This window comes from Stegodyphus dumicola, chromosome 4 (genome assembly GCF_044657685.1).
Source record: "Stegodyphus dumicola isolate Sdum_Otavi_A_Nest chromosome 4, ASM4465768v1".
Classification (NCBI taxonomy): domain Eukaryota; kingdom Metazoa; phylum Arthropoda; class Arachnida; order Araneae; family Eresidae; genus Stegodyphus; species Stegodyphus dumicola.
Window position 1 is genome coordinate 143,595,943 of NC_140771.1, and position 21,398 is coordinate 143,617,340.

At 34.2% G+C, this 21,398-nt stretch overlaps 1 protein-coding gene across 3 annotated transcripts; it reads right to left on the minus strand.

The window, feature by feature from the left end:
- Positions 1 to 1,051: 1,051 nt before the first annotated feature.
- Positions 1,052 to 8,239, minus strand: LOC146997716 (platelet-activating factor acetylhydrolase IB subunit alpha2-like). 3 transcript variants are annotated; one of them, XM_085815574.1, is made up of 4 exons: positions 7,584 to 8,239; positions 7,368 to 7,503; positions 1,415 to 1,525; positions 1,052 to 1,283 (listed from the first exon to the last, which is right to left on the minus strand). In XM_085815574.1, the coding sequence occupies exons 1-2, from the start codon at positions 7,948 to 7,950 to the stop codon at positions 7,451 to 7,453; spliced, it is 420 nt and encodes a 139-aa protein (XP_085671700.1). In that variant the 5' UTR covers positions 7,951 to 8,239; the 3' UTR covers positions 1,052 to 1,283; positions 1,415 to 1,525; positions 7,368 to 7,450. The 3 variants fall into 3 exon arrangements, with proteins under 3 accessions (XP_085671700.1, XP_085671699.1, XP_085671702.1); XM_085815573.1 differs by having other exon boundaries at positions 1,052 to 1,525; XM_085815576.1 differs by lacking the exon at positions 1,415 to 1,525 and having other exon boundaries at positions 7,584 to 8,237.
- Positions 8,240 to 21,398: the final 13,159 nt, after the last annotated feature.

Consider the following 21,398-nt stretch of genomic DNA (forward strand, 5'->3'; position numbering starts at 1 on the left):
TAATAATTAGATATCAGATTAGCATTAAGTTTTATTTTCTCAGTCATAGAGCATCCAAGAATAGAAATGATAATTAATTTAACACTTCAAAATATACTCATGTGCATGAAAATAACTGTAACTGATGCAAAATGGGAGAAAACATGGTCTTTGTAAAAGCAGTGTTTGTTCTTTAGTTATGAATGTTTAAATCAAATCTGGATTTTATGTATATGCTATTATTAAATTTAAATGAAATACATGTATATGCTTAGAGCAAATATTCACTTATTTTTAATGTGTCAAACAATTTATGGATATTAAGAGTTCTGCAGAAAATTCAACTCTTTGAAACCATCCATGCAAATGGAAAACAAAGAAATTTCAGCAAGTACTTCTGTAATGACAGGAAATAATAATAGGCATTATATAACTATTAAGTAACGATAAGACTTATTCTAGAATTAAAATTATTTAATTTCCTGAATGCTTTAATATAAGTCTGGCTACACTCTTCTGTGTGAAAGACCACAAGCCCTTTGCCTGACACACAAACTTTTAAGCCTCCTTATTTTGCAATAAATAGTTAAAAATTAAAAAATGGGCTGTAACTTTAGCACTCATTTTTCATAATTATTATAAGACCAGTATATTCATTTTTTTGATTAGCAGCAAGTTCACTCCTATTTCTTTGTTTTTGAATGTTGAAAAATTAAAATATCTAATTATCGGTAGCTCTTTTGATATTGGAATAGGTGAAAGTTTAATTTGTATACAGCTTTACGTACTGAAACTTAACAAATATGCAAGTACTCTTATTAACCAGGGATAAAAAAAAAAAAAAAAAAGTGTCCACATTTTTAAGTGACTATAGTGTTTTTTAATCTTAATCAATGAAAATCGATATCATGGATGATGAAATAAAGAATGAAAATATATTTTATTTAAGAAGAAATTGGGATAATGTATTAGTCAATGTCTTGTAAGAAACACTACTTATATTATGCTTCATAGATATGACTAATTCCTAATATGTGGAGTAATTTTCAGTAAAAAATAATTCAACAATGGATAATTTTTTTCCCAGACTTTATTCAGAATACATAATAATTATTTTACAAAGTTTTTATTCATCTTTTATTTCTGAAAATAAAGACATATCAGATAAAATTCCTTGAATAGAGTATAAATATTATTATTCAACCATATTACTCAAAAATTTATGAGTTTCAGTTTCAGAAAATTCTCCTGGCAGAGCTTGCTCTTGACTTTTAAATACATACCAGATTCCTGCCAATCGTTTACTGAAAAATAAAGAAGACTAAATTCAATTGTGAAACAGCCAAGATCACTGAAAACATAAGCCTGAAATATTAAAAATGATCAGATTGAGATCAGATATGAGATTATTTATGAACAGAAAAATTTGCAGTACTTGCATACTATCCCATTGGCCATGAAAATTGGTGCAGAACCACTAATCATTCCTGAGGAAATCCTTCAGAGTCAACGGGATGAAGTGTTAAGTACAAATTCTCTGATTCCTCTTTAAAAATAAGAGAAAATTTTGGCATGTAGGTCCCCGAGAATGCATTGTTAACATAACATGAACTATTCTCTATTATCCACAATTGGGGGTATCACCCTGGCCAAAAGGGTTCATTGTTGCCTACTTTAACAATTTTCTCTTATACTACCAAGTTACATACAAACATAAGCATTTTTATTTGTTTATTGGCCATATAACATCATTACAAAATAATGCAAACTAAAAAAAAAAAAAGTGTTTTTATAGAAACTGTATGGCAACAGATGAATTGCAAAATATTTGTCCATTATACTTTATATTTTTCAAGCATCACCAAAGGAATGGAATGCTGTCCTGAAAAACATTTCTTAATTTAAATTTCTTTAAATATATCAACCACTTAAAATTATATGCTTGTATATCAATTTCCGGAATTCAGTTATATTAACTGGCGTATTTAAACTTTGATTTTTAATCCTCTGATAAGCATAGTAGCATACTAAGACACCACAGCTCATATTATCAGTTTGCAAAATATGTGAAGATATTTTAGCTAAAACCTCACACCATGTATGAATTAAAATTTGATACTCTTGCCCACATGATTTATTTTGTGGATCATAAAATTCAAAAACCATATCTGGAATATTTACTATTATTAATATCCAATGACAATTTAAATTTGCAGGGATAAAAAATAATTTCGCTGATTTCAATCTTGTTAGTAATGGATCTTTAATACAAAAATTTGGTTTAGGAATTTGTAAATTAGACTTAACAAAGGCAAAATCTTCATAACTGTTTAATATTTTAAATAAAAAAGCATCAATTATAGTATCATAGAGCCATCCTTTTCGAAAACACGAAGATACAGATTTAAACAAGTGTTCTTCTTCATTACTTATAAAAGGATCTATAGATTTTAACATATATGGTGTAATTTCAATATCATGTATTTTTAAACATGATTTGGTCAAATCTTTATTCATTCTAACATTTACTGAAAAGTTTTGCTCTGCTGATGATAAATTTATCTTTTCCTGTGTACAAGGTGGAACATTCTCAGTTAAAATATTATAAATAAATTTTCTAAATTGAAGGGTATCTAAAGGAAGATTTAAGGCTAATTTATTTACATGTTTGAAATGCATAATAACAGATGAAGACCCCACAACTGCTTTCATCATTTTGTAAAGCACGCGGTGGACACTGAATATCCCATGAACCGTTAATTTGTAACTCACTGTTAATTACATTAGACCATTTATTAGTTATGTATTTTGGATTGCATGAATTTATTAACGAGTCATATAAATAAAAGGTATTTTTCTTTAAATCTGCTATGATCAGAACCCAATGAGAATCAATGCAAGCAGGAATCAATAAATATTTGAAAGATTTCAAAGAAACAGGAAAAACATTTCCAAGTGATAATGCATCAGATAAGATAAGCTGGGTAATCGAGGAATCAGCAAAAGTATATTGATCATCACTTTCTAAAATTTTGTATAAAAATGCATTTATGATTACATCAAATAACCACCCCCTAACAAAATCTGTACAAGCCGATTTTATAAAAAATTCTTCACTTTTACTGATATAAGAATCTAAAGACTTTAAAGCAATACGATTGATACTATATAGCAGCCAATTTGTAAAATTCTTTCAGAAATATCTTCGCTAGACTTTAATGGAAGGGAAAATGATTTATTTTGATCAACACTGGTTAAATCACATAGATATTTATCACTGTCATTTAAATCAAATGCTACGGCTTTAAATTTAATTTTCTTTTCCACACATTCATTTATTTCTGGGTCATCTACATTATCATTAAAATCTTGATTCTTATTCTGCTGACATTTCTGTAATTTTCTCTTTTTAGAAGTTTTAAACAATTGTGGGTTAAGTTTTTGATTTGGTGCAACTGGACATGATGCACTTGAAACTGTTCTTGAATTTTCATTCGAGTTTAAAATTCCTCTACATTCTCAAACTAATGAATTTAATGTTGTATGAACACACTTTAACATGACATTTTGGACTTTTGGTTGTCTTATTAATTGCAGTAATTCTTCTACAAGCTTTTCACATGCATTTACTCTCTGTTCAATACTTTGTGGATTGTAATGATTAACAGAATTTACACATTGATTTCATACTTTCATTGCATTTCTGATTCGATTCAAGATTAATCCCCGAGGGATTAAACACACAATCATTTTGTCTATTAAGGAATGAATGCACTTTATGTATATGTTTGCACAGCAATTTATCTAAGCAATTGCAGTGATACAAGTGACTACACAATGAGACACATGATACTTTAGGGCATCTATAAAAGCAAAAATCCTGACACGGACAAATTTCAAAAAGACGCTGCACAGTATATATTTTATTTTTTGTCTGAGAACAAACAGTCCAAGAAGTATCAGAGCATTTATTTACATCACTGTCCCTAATTTTTAGTCCTCTCTGATGCCTACTTAAACAAGAAATGGAATTTCTGGGAGATACATTAGTGTATAATTTATAGGTATGATTTAAATATTTATCTTTCTCAATTGTCAGAAGTGTAGAAATTAAAATATCTAATCGTCTATTATGTCTCCGCTTAAAATAAACAGTTTTCAACTGATTGTGAAAAGATTCACAGTACATGTTAGTATCAGTAAATGCATGTGGAAAGTTCCGATAACACAAAGCCCATTCCTCTAATCTATTTTTATAATTTTCAGAAAAATATTCAATAAAATCTCTACTTTTCCTAGAATAGTCATTCAAAAACTTACTTATTTGATCATGAAAAGTGATCTGGTTTCTTTCATGTAATATTTTTATTAATTCTCCAAGCATTTTTTGTCGCACTTCCTTATCTACCACTTTAGAATTTAGTTGCCGGAACCAACTTTGGCGTACGTGCCACGAACATAAAAGATGCTTAACATCTTGACCAAAAACCTTTGAAAATGCAGGATATGTAACTTTGTCATCATCTGTCATTACACAGTTTACATATAAATTTGGTACACGACACTTTAAACTATTAAATAAACAATAAAGAGTGTCAGCATCTAGAAAATTAGTAATAAAATGAGCAACTGGATAGCCACAACCAAATTCATCAGGTACTATAAGATTAAGAAGGTAAAAATCATACTAGTTAGTCTTATGTGTAGAATCGATACATAAAATCTCTGTACAACCTTTTATCATCATTTCTTTCTGTTCACGTGTCTGAAGACCAAGAGCAAACGATACTTTATGATTTGGAAGATTATCTAGATCAGTTGGACCGTACAAAGTTGAATTATTCTGAGGCTTATATAATAACACAGGATTGTATGCTTCACATTTTAAAGTTTCAATGATTGAATTAACAGAAACTGCATCACTACTTGGACGCAATGAATTGTTTAAATATCTAGAATAAGCAGAAATAGTTTTACGGGAGACAAAGCTTTCCTTTACAGGGAAATTATTTCTATTCTCGCGATTTCCTGATCCATCTTGTAAGATATCCCTTATTTTTTGTGGAGGCACAGATAAACGTAAATTTGCTTTTATCAAACATCGCGTACTTTGTTTCAATGGCTGATATTTACAATTTTCAAACTTTTGCTCATGATTATGTTTAGGAAAGTAAAAAACAGAGATTTTATTCATTTCTTCACAAGCCCATATTCTGACTGGACAACATACACTTTTTGAAATTGTACCTTTTTCATTTTTCCGACTAGTTTTTTTTTCAAAATCAGAATAACCTTGCGTGGTAAACTGACAACAATAATAATGATAAGTTTTAGAATTTTTCGTTATTTTAGAAAACTTTCTGAATGAAGTAAATGTCGAGGTTCCTTCCAGTTCTAGCCAATCTTGAAAATAACTCATTGTTTCAAATGAATATTCTTTTAAGTTATTTAAATTATGTTCATCTGCTAAATGCTTATTAAAATTTAAAACACATGTAAAAGACTTATGGCAATCAGGTATGAAGCATACATACAATTTATTAACTTCTGTGCAAAATTTCTTATGTTTAAAAAATGATAATTTGCAAGGATAACATTTATTACAATTTAGACATTTCCGAGGGTAAACAGATGAAAAATTTTGTTTTAAATCAGGTACTTGTTTATTTGAACATTTTTTTTTTTTTTTTTTTGTGGTTATAAAATGAATTCTTCGATTTATAAGTTTTCAAGCATATTTCACATTTACGAAGATAAGCCATTTCTATTTTATCACTAATACATTCTTTGGTTTCTAATTTTTTAGCACTCAATACATTATCAATGTTTATAAGAATATTACTCTGAGGAGAAGTTATTGAAAGTTTAAAATTTTCAGTTTCAAGTTTTTCTTTGCAATTTTTTTTATGATTATTAAAAGAATTTTTAGTTTTATAGTTTTTTTTACAAATATCACATTTTCTAGGATAAAGCGATGGTGCATTATAGTCAATTTCGGACTCCCCTCCAGTCAGAATAGGACACACAGACTTATTTTTCCTCACTTGACAATTAATTTCACTGCTTTCTACATGATCTTTTAGTAAACAAAATTTATTAAAGTGAAAGAAACTTAGGCCTGAACTACAAGAAGTGCTTTTTCTGGTCATAGAAATGTTCTTTTACTGCAAAACATAACTAGAGGCAAAGTCAGAGTAAAAATCATCTTTTGTTGTACACAATTTAGGTTGTGAAATATCAAAATTTGTTGGATCATTTTTTAAACTCCCTTTGCCACTAACAGAAGCACAATACAATGGATAACAATCACTGAAAGAAACAGCACTTGCCTGCTGTACACTACAACCAGCAGCAGTGACTGCATTCTTTAGTGATGATCCCATCTAGGCCATTACACTTCTTAGGCGCAAAACAGCTGAAGCAGCATTCTTCAGATGCAAACTGCCACTAACAGTCAAATCCCTCCTTGGACACAAACCATCACCAAAAGCATGAATTGGTTTCTTCTGAAAACTAGCAATTGGGACAGTAGTGTTCGTAGAAGAATTAACAGTGGAACTAGCACTGCTCCTCAGAAAACGGCCAGAACCATGGACTGCAACATGCCTGGAGGAGTCAACATCAGCAAGGATATCATTTCTATGACAGGAGCTGGGAGTGACGTTATTCCTTGAATGCAAACCAGAAGCAGCATTCTTTGGATGACAGCCAGTACCACGGACACTAACAAGTCTAGAATGACAGTCAACACCGGGAATGACAACATTCTCAGGACTTAGGCCAGGGATAGCAACATTCCTTGGACGCAAATCAGAACCAGAACGAGGGACGGCAGCATTCCTTGGACGTGAACTAAAACCATTGACATACTTAAAATGAGAGCCAACACTACATATGGCAACATTTCTAGGATGACATTTAGGTTTAGTCCCATTCCTTACATGCAAACCAGAACCAGTTCTATGGACAGAAGCGTTTCTTGGGCGAGATCCACCACCATGGCCAGCAATGCAAAGAGACCGAGAGCTAGCATCTGGGTTGGCAACGTTTTTCGGATGTGAGCCACGGGTGGTATCATTTTGCAGATGCAAACTAAAACCATCTGTGTGGTTAACAGCATTCTTTGAATGAGAGTCACCACCATGGACAACACATTTAAAACGAGATCCAGCACCAGAAATAGCAACCCTTTTCAGCCGAGAGCCAGAAGCAACTTTAGCAGCATTTCTCAAATCAGAATTAGCCTTCTTAGTAGCATCTACAGCACAACCATGCTTTAAAACAGTTGAATAGAGAGGATAAGAAGGGCTTACAGAAACAAAAGAATCACTCAGAGGTGGAAAATCCAATGTAGTAAATGAAACACAAGGCAATACAAAAGGACTTACCTTTATAGAAACTGGCTTTGAAGTCAAAACAATCTTGATATTATCCAGGAAAACTGCCGCAAGTTTCTTGTTCCCCAGACGGTTTAGATGTAATCCATCCCTAGCCAATAACTTAGCTCCAAAATGATGAGACGACCTGCAAATAAAAAACGCTTCTCGATTTTGGCAGTACTTTTCAAGTTGAGAATTAATTTCTACAATCTTTCTATTAGTTACCTGTAAACGGTTCAAAGCTGCTACTCGCTGATTTAAAGTTGTGAAAAAAATCTTCACCACGTGGTAGGATATCTGAAATGATAACATTGATATTCGGGTTCAAACGTTTAATATCCTTAAAGAGGCAATCGTACTTTTTAAGAATATCTTCAACACTGTCATTCGAATTGTTGGTACCAACATGTACCAAAATCAAATGGTATCGATTGTCCAAAAAGGATATCTTACGTCTTAACCTTTCTATCGTTGCACCAGGAAAAGAATGTAAATCTACTTCATAATTCAGAAGATTCGCCGGTAAATATTCATCCAAATATTTAACCATTGAATCTCCAATTATAAGTAATTTCATCTTTTTTGGTTGCATATCGGCAAAACAAACAACTACAAATCGAAACACAGATCAATAATTATATATGCTGTAAATAAAATGCAACTATAAATTAAATGAAAATCAAACACTAATCATAAATATAACAAAATACAAATAATTATTAATAGAAAAAAAGAAGATAAATAGCTGAAGGAAAGCGAGAAAAATGGCGCAAAAAATACACACCTCACACTCGCTAATTAACACGTGAACTAAATTAGCGCCAATTCTTGACCTCGCGGAAAAATTTACGGGAAAAAAATAACGCCAAATGCTCGCCAAGCTTTGTTGCCAACGGAGATATCAAAGGTACATATCCGGTGATGACGTAGAACACACTTCCGGGTTCCGATTTGCGGAATTCTGTAAAACTCAGGAGGTTTGAACCAAGCAAGGCGGTTGTGATAATTAATTTGAAAAAGTTAGGTTAGCAGTAATATTTAATTTTATGTCAAAGCCGGCAGTATTAAATTAACCGGTATCAATATCTTAAAAGTACGCTTCCTCTAGCCATCAATTTCTCGATATTGATATTATTACCAGATGAAGATAAAAATTTAAATGACTGAAATATAATAAAATCATTAAAATTAACCTAAATTATTTAATTGCGTTCATGTTATAAAAAAATTCTAAAAATATTTCAAATTATAAAAAAAACTGTAATATTTGATTACAAATTTATAGACTGACTGTATCCGCATAGATGTCTTCTGCTAAACGAAACGTAGACCGCGGATTGACACTACTGTAACTGCGGCTCTATGGCGTGGCCTCGAATTACCTTGTCAGCTGTCAGAAGACTTGGAGGTCGGGTGATCACCGAGGCAAGCGGCAGCACGATCGCTGCGCTCCGTAAAAAAGTGAAAATTTTTCCTTTCCTCTTGGTGATTATCAATTAAATTTCTTTGAAAAATGGTTATTTTTCCCCTACAAAACCTATATCATTCCAATGAATTTCGGCTCCGATGTTGACGAGATTAAAACAGCGGACAATGTAAGGATATACTCCAAAAGCCTGGAATTTTAAGATAAGTACTTTTCTTTCATCTAAACTAAATCAAATTTCTATAAATAAGTGCCTTTAAATCAATAAATCTTAATTTTTCATCAGTTTAAAGCATTAAAAAATACTTGAAATTGCTCATTGCTTGTGGCTTCCTTTGTGTATCAACTCGAAACAGACGCCAGCGTTATCAGTTCACGTCTGTCAACACTTACAAAGCCCTTAAGGAATCTCGAGAGAGGGAAAATTTGGGGATGAGAGGGATAATTTGGGCATCGCGCTATTTCCCTCTCGGATCTTCTGGATTCTCTTTTCTTTCTAGATCGCTTGAATATAGTTTCGCCTTTAAATAATATTATACCTCACCGATTTTTTCTCATACTGTTCTTTGCTATCTGTTAAATGTCCATATGTAAGGGATGGTTTATTCTTCACCGCCTTAAATGAATTTTTAGAACTATGAGCTTATATAAATAACAGTGTGCCTCATTGTGTTATATTAACATTATTTAAGTAGTAATAAATTATGATAGTAAAATAATTAATCTTTTAATAAATTATGATAGTTAAATTAATAAATACTGTTTAATTTGTGTTTATAATACATGTACTCAGTAATTTACACACATAAATATATATATATTTTTTTTATTTTATTTATTTATTTATTTTTTTGGGTGTATGCGGTTGTGGTCTTGTATTGTATATGGTTCTATGTTGTTAGTCTGCTGCTGCTTTTTAAAAAATGTATGAAAATGTTGAGAATGAAAGTAGCATAAGTTACTTTGGTTAAATTAATATATACTTTTGTTTGATGACCTTTGTTGATATCTCAGGATGAAAGCGTACATATTACTTTATATTCCATGCTAAATACCTTCATACGAAGCATTTTAACACCGTCAATATTTGTTTTTTCCCCAGTAACACATCTATTCACCATTACCAAACACACTCACTACGCAAACACACCTGTGAGACACTATTTATTGTAATTGAAGACAGTTTCTTCTCCTTTTAACTACACTCATGGACACAATCGTATTTTAGGATATTTTCTACTTCTTTTCCTTTTCTTTCTGTAGGCCCTTTTTTTCCCCCTTTTTCCCTCTATTATTTTTGGGCCATTTATTTTAAATTTTATTTTGTCCCATCTTTTCTTCCTGGCGTTTTGAACTCGTACAAGATGTACGAAGTTCCTTTTTACTCTCCTCAAATACGAAATTGCCCCCTTTCTATATACCTTTCCTTCGCACCTATGCTTGATTTTTCGCCCATCGGTGCAGAAAGACTTAGCGGGTGCAAAACAAGACATCTGTCTACTTTGTCTGTCTGTCTGTCTGTCTTAAACCGCGGATTCGAGACTGGCGCTGCGATCACGAAAGCTGGAGGCAGTGTCTAAACACAGCTCCGAAATTTTTTAAATAAGTGTTTCAAAAATGTTTTCAACTCTCTAAAATAGTTAAATGCACCTTTCCTATGCAATATCTCATTCATCAAATTGAAAAAGGAAACTTCGCTTCTTCGAAACTTCAGGTGTTTTGTTAGCTGTTCACTGTGAACACGAGAAATCCAAAAGAGGCCCTGACACGGAATATTCAGATAAGTAACATTCTGTTCTCTATAAAATATATGTTTCTCTATCACTAGAGTGTCATTAAATTTCTTTATTTATTATTTTTCATAAGATTCTAGCATTATACAATAGTTGGTAATAGTAGCAGGTCATGTGGTTCTTTTCTTCGTAACTATTCCGTAGAGACGCCACATTCCTTATCAGTAGTCCGTTCTTATCAGCAACTCACACCCTTCGGAGGCCCCCCTTCTCGTGCTTAGGAATTTCTTGTGAGGGAAAAATGGGGATCTCTTGATCATCGATGAGTATAGATTGTGATTTTTGTAACAAAGATCGCCGGCTTTTTTTTTTTTTTTTTTTTTTTTTTTTTTTTTTTTTTTTTTGCAGGTCTCAAACTTAAAATTACGAGCAAATAAAAATACAGTGACGGAATTTGTTCAACTTGTACTATAATAAATTTCAACGGTTAAATTAATAAATTAATTTTATATTTAACTAATATTTAAGAAAAATAAACTGTATAATTTATTTTTGCTGAAATGCTCTCACACTGTGTATGATGGATTTGTAATTTTGTCAATTACTGTTTTTCTGAAATATACATGAATTTTTTTGGGAACGGTAATATTTAATGTTACTTTAGTTAAAATATTATGTACATCTTTGTGATGATATATGTCTTTTCTAGTTAGGTCTCAAGATAAGGGCACACACATTACCATGTAGGAATTCATTCCTTTTTTTTTTTTTTTTTTTTAACTTAGCTAAAGTTTGCTTCTTAAAGACACTAATTTTTGCAGATGAACTCCTTAACTACACTAATGGCCACAATCGTATTTTAGGATATTTTCTACTTCTTTTCCTTTTCTTTCTATAGGCCCTTTTTTTTCTCCTCTATTATTTTTGGGCCATTTATTTTAAATTTTATTTTGTCCCATCTTTTCTTTCTGGGCTTTTGAACTCGTACAAAATGTACGAAGTTCCTTTTTACTCTCCTCAAATACGAAATTGCCCCTCTTTCTATATACCTTTCCTTCGCACCTATGCTTGATTTTTCGCCCATCGGTGCAGAAAGACTTAGCGGGTGCAAAACAAGACATCTGTCTACTTTGTCTGTCTGTCTGTCTGTCTTAAACCGCGGATTCACCGAGGCAAGCGGCTGGACGTTCGCAGCGCTCCGTAAAAAAGTAAAAAAAATTCCTTTCCCCTTGGGGATTATCAATTAAATTAACTTGAAATACTGATTTTTCTACAATACCTACACGTTTTCAAAAGTCTTTCAGTTGCGATGTTGATGAGAATGAAACAGCGGGCAATGTGAGGAAGTACAACGAAAGGCTGGAATTTTAAGATAAGTACCTTCTTTCATCTAAACTCAATCAAATTTCTATAAATATGTGCCTTTAAATCAATAAATTTTAACTTTTAATCAGTTTTTAGCATTAAAAAATACTTGAAATTGCTTATTGCCTGTGGCTGCCTTTGTTAAAAAATTCCGAACAGACGCCAAAGTTATCAGTTCACGTCTGTCGTCACTTACAAAGCCCCCTTATCTTCCTTTGAGGAATCTCGTGAGAGGGAAAATAGGAGACTCACGGCATCGCGCTATTTCCTCTCGGATCCTCTGGACTCTTTTTTTTTTTTTTTTTTTTTTTTTTTTTTTAGATCGCTTAAATATTTTTTGCCTTTAAATAATATTATACCTCAGAGATTTTTTCTCATACTGTTCCTTGCTATCTGTTAAATGTCCGTATGTAGCGGATGGATTATTCGTCACTGCCTTAAATAAATTCTTAGAACTATGAGCTTATATAAAAAACAGTGTCCTTCATTGTGTAATTAATTAAGTAATTAATTAATTAAGTAGTAATAAATTATGATAGAAAAATAATAAATCTTGTAATAAATTATGATATATAAATTAATAAATACTGTTGCGTGCGTACGGGTTCGTTATGAAATGAATGCACAAGTCCGATGAAAAATGAACAAAAATTTATTATTATCACAACAGAAATGCTTAAATTTTCTCAAATTATCATGCAGTATCACAATATCTCACAGTAGTTATCTTTTAACTACTTAAATGTACAATAGAACGTAATTCAAAACAGCTAAAGAACGCTAATCCGCGAATTCGCTATAATCAACAACGGCAGTTTTCTAAACAACAAACAAACTAAGCAACTACTACAAACTGAGATGTTTTCCTCCTTTTATCAGATTTTAAAATCACGCGCTAGAATTTTCCAGTACTTTCTCGAAATCAAAAAGAGATATTTATTTATTTATCGCACGCGCTCTTGTATTTTTAATTTTTCCAGCTTAGCTTTCTTTTAATATTCGTCACGCGCTGCACTGCGCGAGAAATAAAACCATTTAATTTATAATTGAACTAACATTAACTTTTTAAATACCAAATTCGTAACAATACTATGTTTGATTTCTGTTTTTAATACATATACTCAGTAATTTACATACACGCACATATATATATATATACCATTTTTTTTTGTGTGTGTGTGTGTGTACGGTTGTGGTCTTGTATTGTATATGGTTCTATCTTGTTTGTCTGCTGCTGTTTTTTGCAAAAATGTATGAAAATGTTGGGAACGATGTAAGGATCTTAAGTTTTACTAACGTTTATTTTATTTTAAATCTTTACTATCACTTCTTATTTTCTACTTCCGGCCAGAATTATAAGCGTGAAGGATTTTATGCAAAGTTTGTCTGGCGAACGCCAAGTACTTAAGTTGTGGCTTTTTGCCAAGCAAGGGAGAGGAAGCAGTGAGTTCGAAGCAGGCCGCTTACCTTAGAAGTTACGCAGTTGCTATTTGCCTTCCAGGCCAGAGGTTTTAATCCTCTTGATAAATTAAACGTATTGTAGTGTTCACAGTCTCTGTGCTACATACGCTTCCTGTTATTATAAGGCCAATCTTCCACGTGTATTATTCTAAAGTTAAATTAGAGTTTAGTTTTATTTTGATATCTTTTGCGTTAGACCCCGAGTGGAGGGTCACTGTATTCCGAAGTACGGAAGTTATTGTATATAGAGAAAAATAAAGGGTTTTGTATACCCTTCGTCTGTATCCTGTCTACTTACCACAATTAGTGAACATAGCTTTAGTAAGCTCTCTGTTCCGAGTCAGGTCCTTGTATGTTCCCGAAGAAGGTTAGAAGGAACATTGAACCTGATAGTGGCGCCCAACGAAGAAGAATAACCATGGCCGAGTTTCAACAAGAACCTGTGCTGCCTGCAGAAACGGCTCAGAATCCAGAAATGCCAGCTGCCGCCCTGGAAGGATTCGGTTACATCGTCCAGACCATGCGCGCTTCGATGAAACCAGAAGCAACGTTTAATGGAAACTCACCGGTAACCAGTTTTTTGGAAAAATTGGATGACCACTTCATGCTCTACCCCGTGCACGAGTTTCAAAAAGTTACCTTAGCTACCAGCGCTTTGAGGGGCCAAGCGCTTAACTGGTTCAAATGTATAGGCAGAAGTCTCTTAGGTCAAGCAGGAAGTCCCACCTATACTTACGAAAATTTCAAGACTGCCCTACTAAAAGCCTTCCCTGTTGTAAGGGATCGTGCGAAATTAGAAACTGAACTTTTTAGTATATATCAACAAAGAATCGAAAACCTCTCGAGCTTTATTTTAAGAAAAATTCACGTTTTCAAGCTCTTGTATGGAAACCGTCCGGATCCTGAAATAATTCAAGTGATTTTGCCGAGGTTACTACCCCAAGTGCAAGACTTTATTGAATTGAGAAATCCGACTACACTGGAAAAATTATTTGAGCTAGCAATCCAGTTTGAAAGTAGAAGAACGGCGGACGTCGAAAGAAGACGCCAATATCAACAGCGAAACCAATTTGGTACGCCAAGACTACAGCAAACTCAAGCATACGGCTACGGAGAAAAAGCGAATCAGTGGGCAAGGAAACCCGAGCATTCAAAAACAGCCGGCGAACGTCGACAGTTCAATAGCAACCCAGGAAAAAAGTCTCAAGGCCAATGGAGAAAGAAGGAAAGCACGGAAAGGAAAAATAATTTAAACTAAAACGGATTTCTGCTGACGAGAGGGTGCGGAAATCCGAAGGCCACGAAAATCCCTCTTCCTACAAGTTAAATACACTAATAGTGAAAAATTTGACTCTTCCGAAGATTGAAGTCTTGGTGAATAATATCCCGGCCACCGCACTCCTGGATACCGGCGCGCAGTGTTCCTGTGTGGCAGAAGTCTTTTTTAGAAAGTATTTTCGCAAATACCGCATATATAATGAGGATAATACGACAGTATTAGCGGCGCAAGGAGAAGAATGTAAGTGCGTAGGTAAAGTACCTTTATATATCCGTATCAACGACGAACAAGTAAAGGTGATGTTTTTTATAGTAAAGAATTTGCAAGCACATTTAATCTTAGGAATAGACTTTCTTTCAGACGCACAAGCTACACTGGATTTTAATGAAGCGTCCCTTAGGCTGACAATGAAACCAGTGCGTGTAGAAAAGGTTGAACCGCCAAGGTTAAATCTTGACCACCTGCCTAATGACGAGCAAGATAGAATCCGACAAGTGGTAAGTGAATTTGCTTCGTTATTTAGTGATATTCCAGGATTTACTCAGGTTACTAACCATAGTATTGACACCGGAGATGCATTGCCAGTTCGTCAAAAACCATACCGGTATGATAAGAATAAGGAAAAAATTATAGAATGGCATATTACCGATATGCTACGTAAAAAGATCATAACGCCCATCTCAAGTAGTTATGCTAGCCCGGTGGTTTTATGTAAGAAAAATAATGATTATCCTTTCGAGCATCCAAAAAGGTGGAGATTCGCTATTGATTACCGTAAATTAAATTCCATAACGAAATATCCGGTATATCCGTTACCGATCATAGAAGAAATTTTAAGGAACATAAAATCAACCAAATTTATGACGACTTTAGACTTAACGACTGGTTATTTTCAAATAGGGGTGAGGCCTGAGGACGTGCCTAAGGCTGCTTATATAACCAAGTCTGGCACTTATGCATTTTTGCGTATGCCGTTTGGCCTTTCAGGCGCCCCGGCAACATTTCAGCGATGCATGGACATTGTGTTAAGACCTGTTCTTGGAAAGTCCACATTTATCTATTTAGACGATATCATTATTACTAGTGATAATCTCGACCAACATATACAGGATTTAAGACAGGTGTTTTCTTTATTAAATGAGGCCGGTCTAAAAGTTAATGTCGAAAAGTGAAAATTTGCAGCCCCTGAATTAAAATATTTAGGTTACAAAATATCGCAAAAAGGGATCGAGACAGATGAATCAAAAATAATCGCTGTACAAAAGTATCCGACTCCAAACACGGCAAAGAAGCTCTCTTCTTTTCTAGGACTTTGTTCATATTATAGGTCCTTTATAAAAGATTTTGCGGCTATCGCTGAGCCATTGTTAAAATTAAAAAGGAAAAAGGCAAGATTCTCGTGGACGGCCGAAACCAATAGTGCTTTCGAAAAACTAAAACAAGCATTAACGCAAGCCCCTGTGTTGAAATTTCCTGAAAAGGATGAAACTTTAGAAATTTCAGCGGATGCTTCGGATTATGCGGTAGGAGCGGTACTTTCGCAAAATCAGCAGCCCGTGGCATTTCTTAGCCGAACTTTAAATCAAACACAAAGAAACTATTCCGCGACCGAGAGAGAGGCACTTGCAGTTCTGTTAGCAGTGCAAAAGTTCCGAGTCTATTTTGGAAAGGCGCCGATAACAGTATATTCTGATCATGCGGCGGTAACTAGATTGTACTCAGGGAAAAATTTATCCCCAAGGTTAATAAGATGGGCACTCAAGCTGCAAGAATATAATCTGGTAATCAAGCATACCCGCGGAAAGGAAAATATCGTAGCAGATGCCCTATCACGAATTAAGTTAGACGAACAGGGTAATACCGTAAAAGTTGCAATGCTTACAGCGTGTACAATAAATTCCCGAGAAACTGTAATAACCGAACTGGGTAAGGATCCTGAGTTTGGAAGTATTTATGAGTATTTGAAGGATCCTGAAAATTTTAGCCACCAAGATATTGTGGCGATAAGAAATAGGGCGGCCCATTACGAACTAATAGATGGTCTATTATTTTATACAAAAACTACGAATTCCAACAACGAATTTCGACCTGTTATCCCAGCTAGTCTTAGATTAAATATCCTGCATGAGCTCCATGACAGCCCTTTAGCTTCTCATGCTGGTATTCGAAAAACTATCCAACGCGTACGCGAGGCAGTCTACTTTCCTGAACTGCAAAAGTTAACAAGGGCGTATGTCCAGTCCTGCCCAACATGTCAAGCCGTTAATTATATTAATTTCCGCCCGGCCGGGTTTCTAAATAGTATTAAATCCGAGTTTCCAAATGAAATAATTGGCATCGATTTATTGGGCCCTTTCCCAAAAAGTCACTTAAACAAAAGTCGCTATCTCCTTGTTATGGTTGATCATTTTAGTAAATGGACCGAAATTGTTCCCTTAAAACGAGCCTCCGCGAAATTAGTTACCGATTCTATTTTAAATAAATATATTTTAAAATACGGGGCGCCCCTAAAAGTTATATCGGATAATGGTCCTCAATTTGTAAGTAATATATTTGAAGACATGTGCCAAAAACTGGGCATACGTCATTTAAAAATGGTCCCGTATCGGCCGCAATCAAATATAGCGGAACGGGTCAATAGAAATATAGTGAAAATTATCCGTAGTTATGTTAAAAATTTTCATAAAAGCTGGGATAACTATGTCAATGAATTTGCTTTCGCCCTTAGGACCGCAAAACATGATACAACGGGAAAAACTCCTGCTGAGTTATTTCTAGGCAGAAAGATTATAACACCGTTAGATAAATTATTTTATGTACAACAAAGAGCCCCAGAATTTAAAATGGGTGATATAGAAAAACTAATTAAGGAGGCAAAGAAGAATACTGAAGTAGCACAGAGAAAACAAAAATTGTATTATGACTTGAAACGACGGGGAGTAACTTATAAAGTAGGCGATGAAGTACTAAAAATTAAGCATTCACTTTCTTCAGCACCAGAAGATAAAACTGCCAAATTTTTTCCACGATTTGAAGGACCATATGTTATAGAAAAAATAACTCACGCTGTTGTAGTGTTAAAGGCCAGAAATGGTGAAACCTGTTCCGCAAATATTGATCAAATTAAGCCCTACTTCGATCGTAATAAAATGCAAATCTTTTCAGATCTTTTGCAGGATCCGGCACGGCAGACACCGCAGGTACATGTTCCAGAGGTGGGAAAAGGACAAGTACAAGGGAAGCCAATGAGAGACAGAAACAAGTGAAAAGAAAATTGCCCCGCGGAAAAAATTGAATGTAACAAGAAAAAGAAGCCTTTCCACCGTCCAGAAAACAGAGTTCACGAACACCCCCAGAATGAAGAAGGGAGAAGGACGACGTATGTGAAGAGGACCAGGAGAAATGACGGCAACTATAACCCGGCTTTAAAACGGAAGATCTACTCATCCGACAGAACTCTCCGCAGCAAAAGTCGCCGAACTGCGGAAGGGCCATCAGCGGCGGAGGAAAAAGTTCAAGGAAAGATTGAACGGCCAGCAACGAGGTCCAAGCAAGAACACGGAAGAAATTTCCCGGTTCCGCCAAGACCAGCTGCCATCAAACGGCAAAGACCACAAGCAGAGGAGAAAAGGAAAGTATTCAAGGGTGGCCGTACTGGTGAAAAAAGGAAGCTTCCAGAGGAAAGCACTGAAGGGCGAGCCCGTACAAGAAGGAGGATAAACCAAACTACTATCTGCAGTACCTTTAAAGACTGGGCCCAGAAAAGGATGTCCGAATATTACAAAGATAAGTAAAATTTTATGTTACTTTGCAAACTTAAGTTAATCTTTCATTCTTACTGCAAGTGGCAGATTTCATGAAGTTTTACCTCATGCGAGGTCTACCTTTATCGCCAAAAGGGCGAGAAATGAGTTGTGACCGATTTTCGTATTATGTTTTTAAATTACTCGTGCGTAAAACTAAAGTTGATGTATAATAGCGTTGTGTAAAGACTTAAATATTGTAAAAAGTTATTGTATAAATTTTATTTTAAACATTCTAGCAAGAAAGAAGTTTTAGTCTGAAAGACTTTTTGAAATGTAGTATTATTTCAATGTAGAAAGAATTGGCACTTGCTTTGAAAAGAATAGAAGTTAACAATGTACTACTAATGTATGTTTTCAAATGTGTAAAATTAACGGCATGTTGATATGTTCTTATATACATGTGAACTGTTATTTTAAATGTTAAGAAATACCGTGATATGGTAAAAGTGAAAGTAATGTTAAAAATTTGTTATTCGTGTGACTGTAAAGATTAAATCATGGCGAATATGTGGTAAAGGTTGAATAATGTAGTTAGGCTCTCTGACGCTACACTTTAGATTTAGCCACTTTTAGAATAGTACCTCAGGGTTTAGAGTTGAAAGTAGGGTGTGTTAAGAGGTCTCGTTATGTTGAATTTTAACACGTTAGTGTTTTGATTGTAGGAGGAAGTGTGGCGCACGTAGACAGAAACACATTCGTGTTTGGTGTTCTTTTACAACACATGTCAGAGAGCACGGGGAGAGATAATTAAAATAGTCATGAATGAAATAAGAATGTTAAGAGAAGTATATTCTATATGTTATTTGCAATGTCATTGTGTAACATTTCATTAAACTAGTTTTCCTTCCAGATCTCTGGAAGGAACCAGAATTGAATAAAGCTCCTGGTTAGATGCAGTACAGATAAAAAAAAGATTGTTGTATATCCTGGGAGCTGCTATTGTAACAAATTTCTTTCTTTTAAATTTTCTAGTTTCTAACGAAGTTATGATTGTAAAAGATTGGCCTCGCGTTAGATTCTAGAGCTAAAAGTTTTCAACAAGGTCGTTTTAGACCTCAGTTTCAAACTAATTAACTCTGGCGGGAAGTATATGAGGATCTTAAGTTTTACTAACGTTTATTTTATTTTAAATCTTTACTATCACTTCTTATTTTCTACTTCCGGCCAGAATTATAAGCGTGAAGGATTTTATGCAAAGTTTGTCTGGCGAACGCCAAGTACTTAAGTTGTGGCTTTTTGCCAAGCAAGGGAGAGGAAGCAGTGAGTTCGAAGCAGGCCGCTTACCTTAGAAGTTACGCAGTTGCTATTTGCCTTCCAGGCCAGAGGTTTTAATCCTCTTGATAAATTAAACGTATTGTAGTGTTCACAGTCTCTGTGCTACATACGCTTCCTGTTATTATAAGGCCAATCTTCCACGTGTATTATTCTAAAGTTAAATTAGAGTTTAGTTTTATTTTGATATCTTTTGCGTTAGACCCCGAGTGGAGAGTCATTGTATTCCGAAGTACGGAAGTCATTGTATATAAAGAAAAATAAAGGGGTTTGCATACCCTTCGTCTGTATCCTGTCTACTTACTACAATTAGTGAACATAGCTTTAGTAAGCTCTCTGTTCCTAGTCAGGTCCTTGTATGTTCCCGAAGAAGATTAGAAGAAACATTGAACCTGATAACGAAAATAGCACAAGTTACTTTAGTTAAATTAATATATACTTTGTATGATGATTTTTGTTGATATCTCAGGATGCAATACATATTACTTTGCATATACTCAGCATGCATATTACTTTGTATTTCATGCTAAATACCTTGATACGAAGCAATTTAACACCGTCAATATTTTTTTCTCCCCCAGTAACACATATATTCATCATTACCAAACACACCCACCACACACACACACACACACACTTGTGAGACACTATTTATTGTAAATGAAGACAAATTTTCCTCCTTTTAACTACACTCATGGACACAATCGTATTTTAGGATATTTTATACTTCTTTTCCTTTTCTTTCCATAGGCCCTTTTTTTCCCCTCTCTATTATTTTTGGGCTATTTATTTTAAATTTTATTTTGTCCCATCCTTTCTTCCTGACCTTTTGAACTCGTGCAAGATGTACGAAGTTCCCTTTTTACTCTCCTCAAATACGAAATTGCCCCCTTTCTATATACCTTTCCTTCGCACCTATGCTTGATTTTTCGCCCATCGGTGCAGAAAGACTTAGCGGGTGCAAAACAAGACATCTGTCTACTTTGTCTGTCTGTCTGTTTAAACCGCGGAATCGACTGGCGCTGCGATCGCGAAAGCTGGAGGCAGTGTCTAAACACAGCTCCGAAATTTTTTAAATAAGTGTTTCAAAAATGTTTTCAACTCTATAAAATAGTTAAATGCACCTTTCCTATGCAATATCTCATTCATCAAATTGAGAAAGGAAACTTCGCTTCTTCGAAACTTCAGGTGTTTTTTTAGCTGTTCACTATGAACACGAGAAATCCAAAAGAGGCCCTGACACGGAATATTCAGATAAGTAACATTTTGTTCTGTATAAAATATATGTTTCTCTATCACTAGAGTGCCATTAAATTTCTTTATTTATTATTTTTCATAAGATTCTAGCATTATACAATAGTTGGTAATAGTAGCAGGTCATGTGGTTCTTTTCTTCGTAACTATTCCGTAGAGACGCCACATTCCTTATCAGTAGTCCGTTCTTATCAGCAACTCACACCCTTCGGAGGCCCCTCTTCTCGTGCTTAGGAATTTCTTGTGAGGGAAAAATGGGGATCTCTTGATCATCGATGAGTATAGATTGTGATTTTTGTAACAAAGATCGCCGGCAATTTTTTTTTTTTTTTCAGGTCTCAAACTTAAAATTACGAGCAAATAAAAATACAGTGACGGAATTTGTTCAACTTGTACTATAATAAATTTCAACGGTTAAATTAATAAATCAATTTTATATTTAAC

Excerpts from the sequence above, each read along its gene's own strand:
- LOC146997716 (XM_085815574.1), bottom strand. The coding sequence starts at position 7,950 with ATGCAACCAAAAAAGATGAAATTACTTATAATTGGAGATTCAATGGTT. Across the intron at positions 7,504-7,583 it reads CAGCTTTGAACCGTTTACAG|GTCGTCTCATCATTTTGGAG; the intron begins GTAACTAATAGA and ends TTTTATTTGCAG.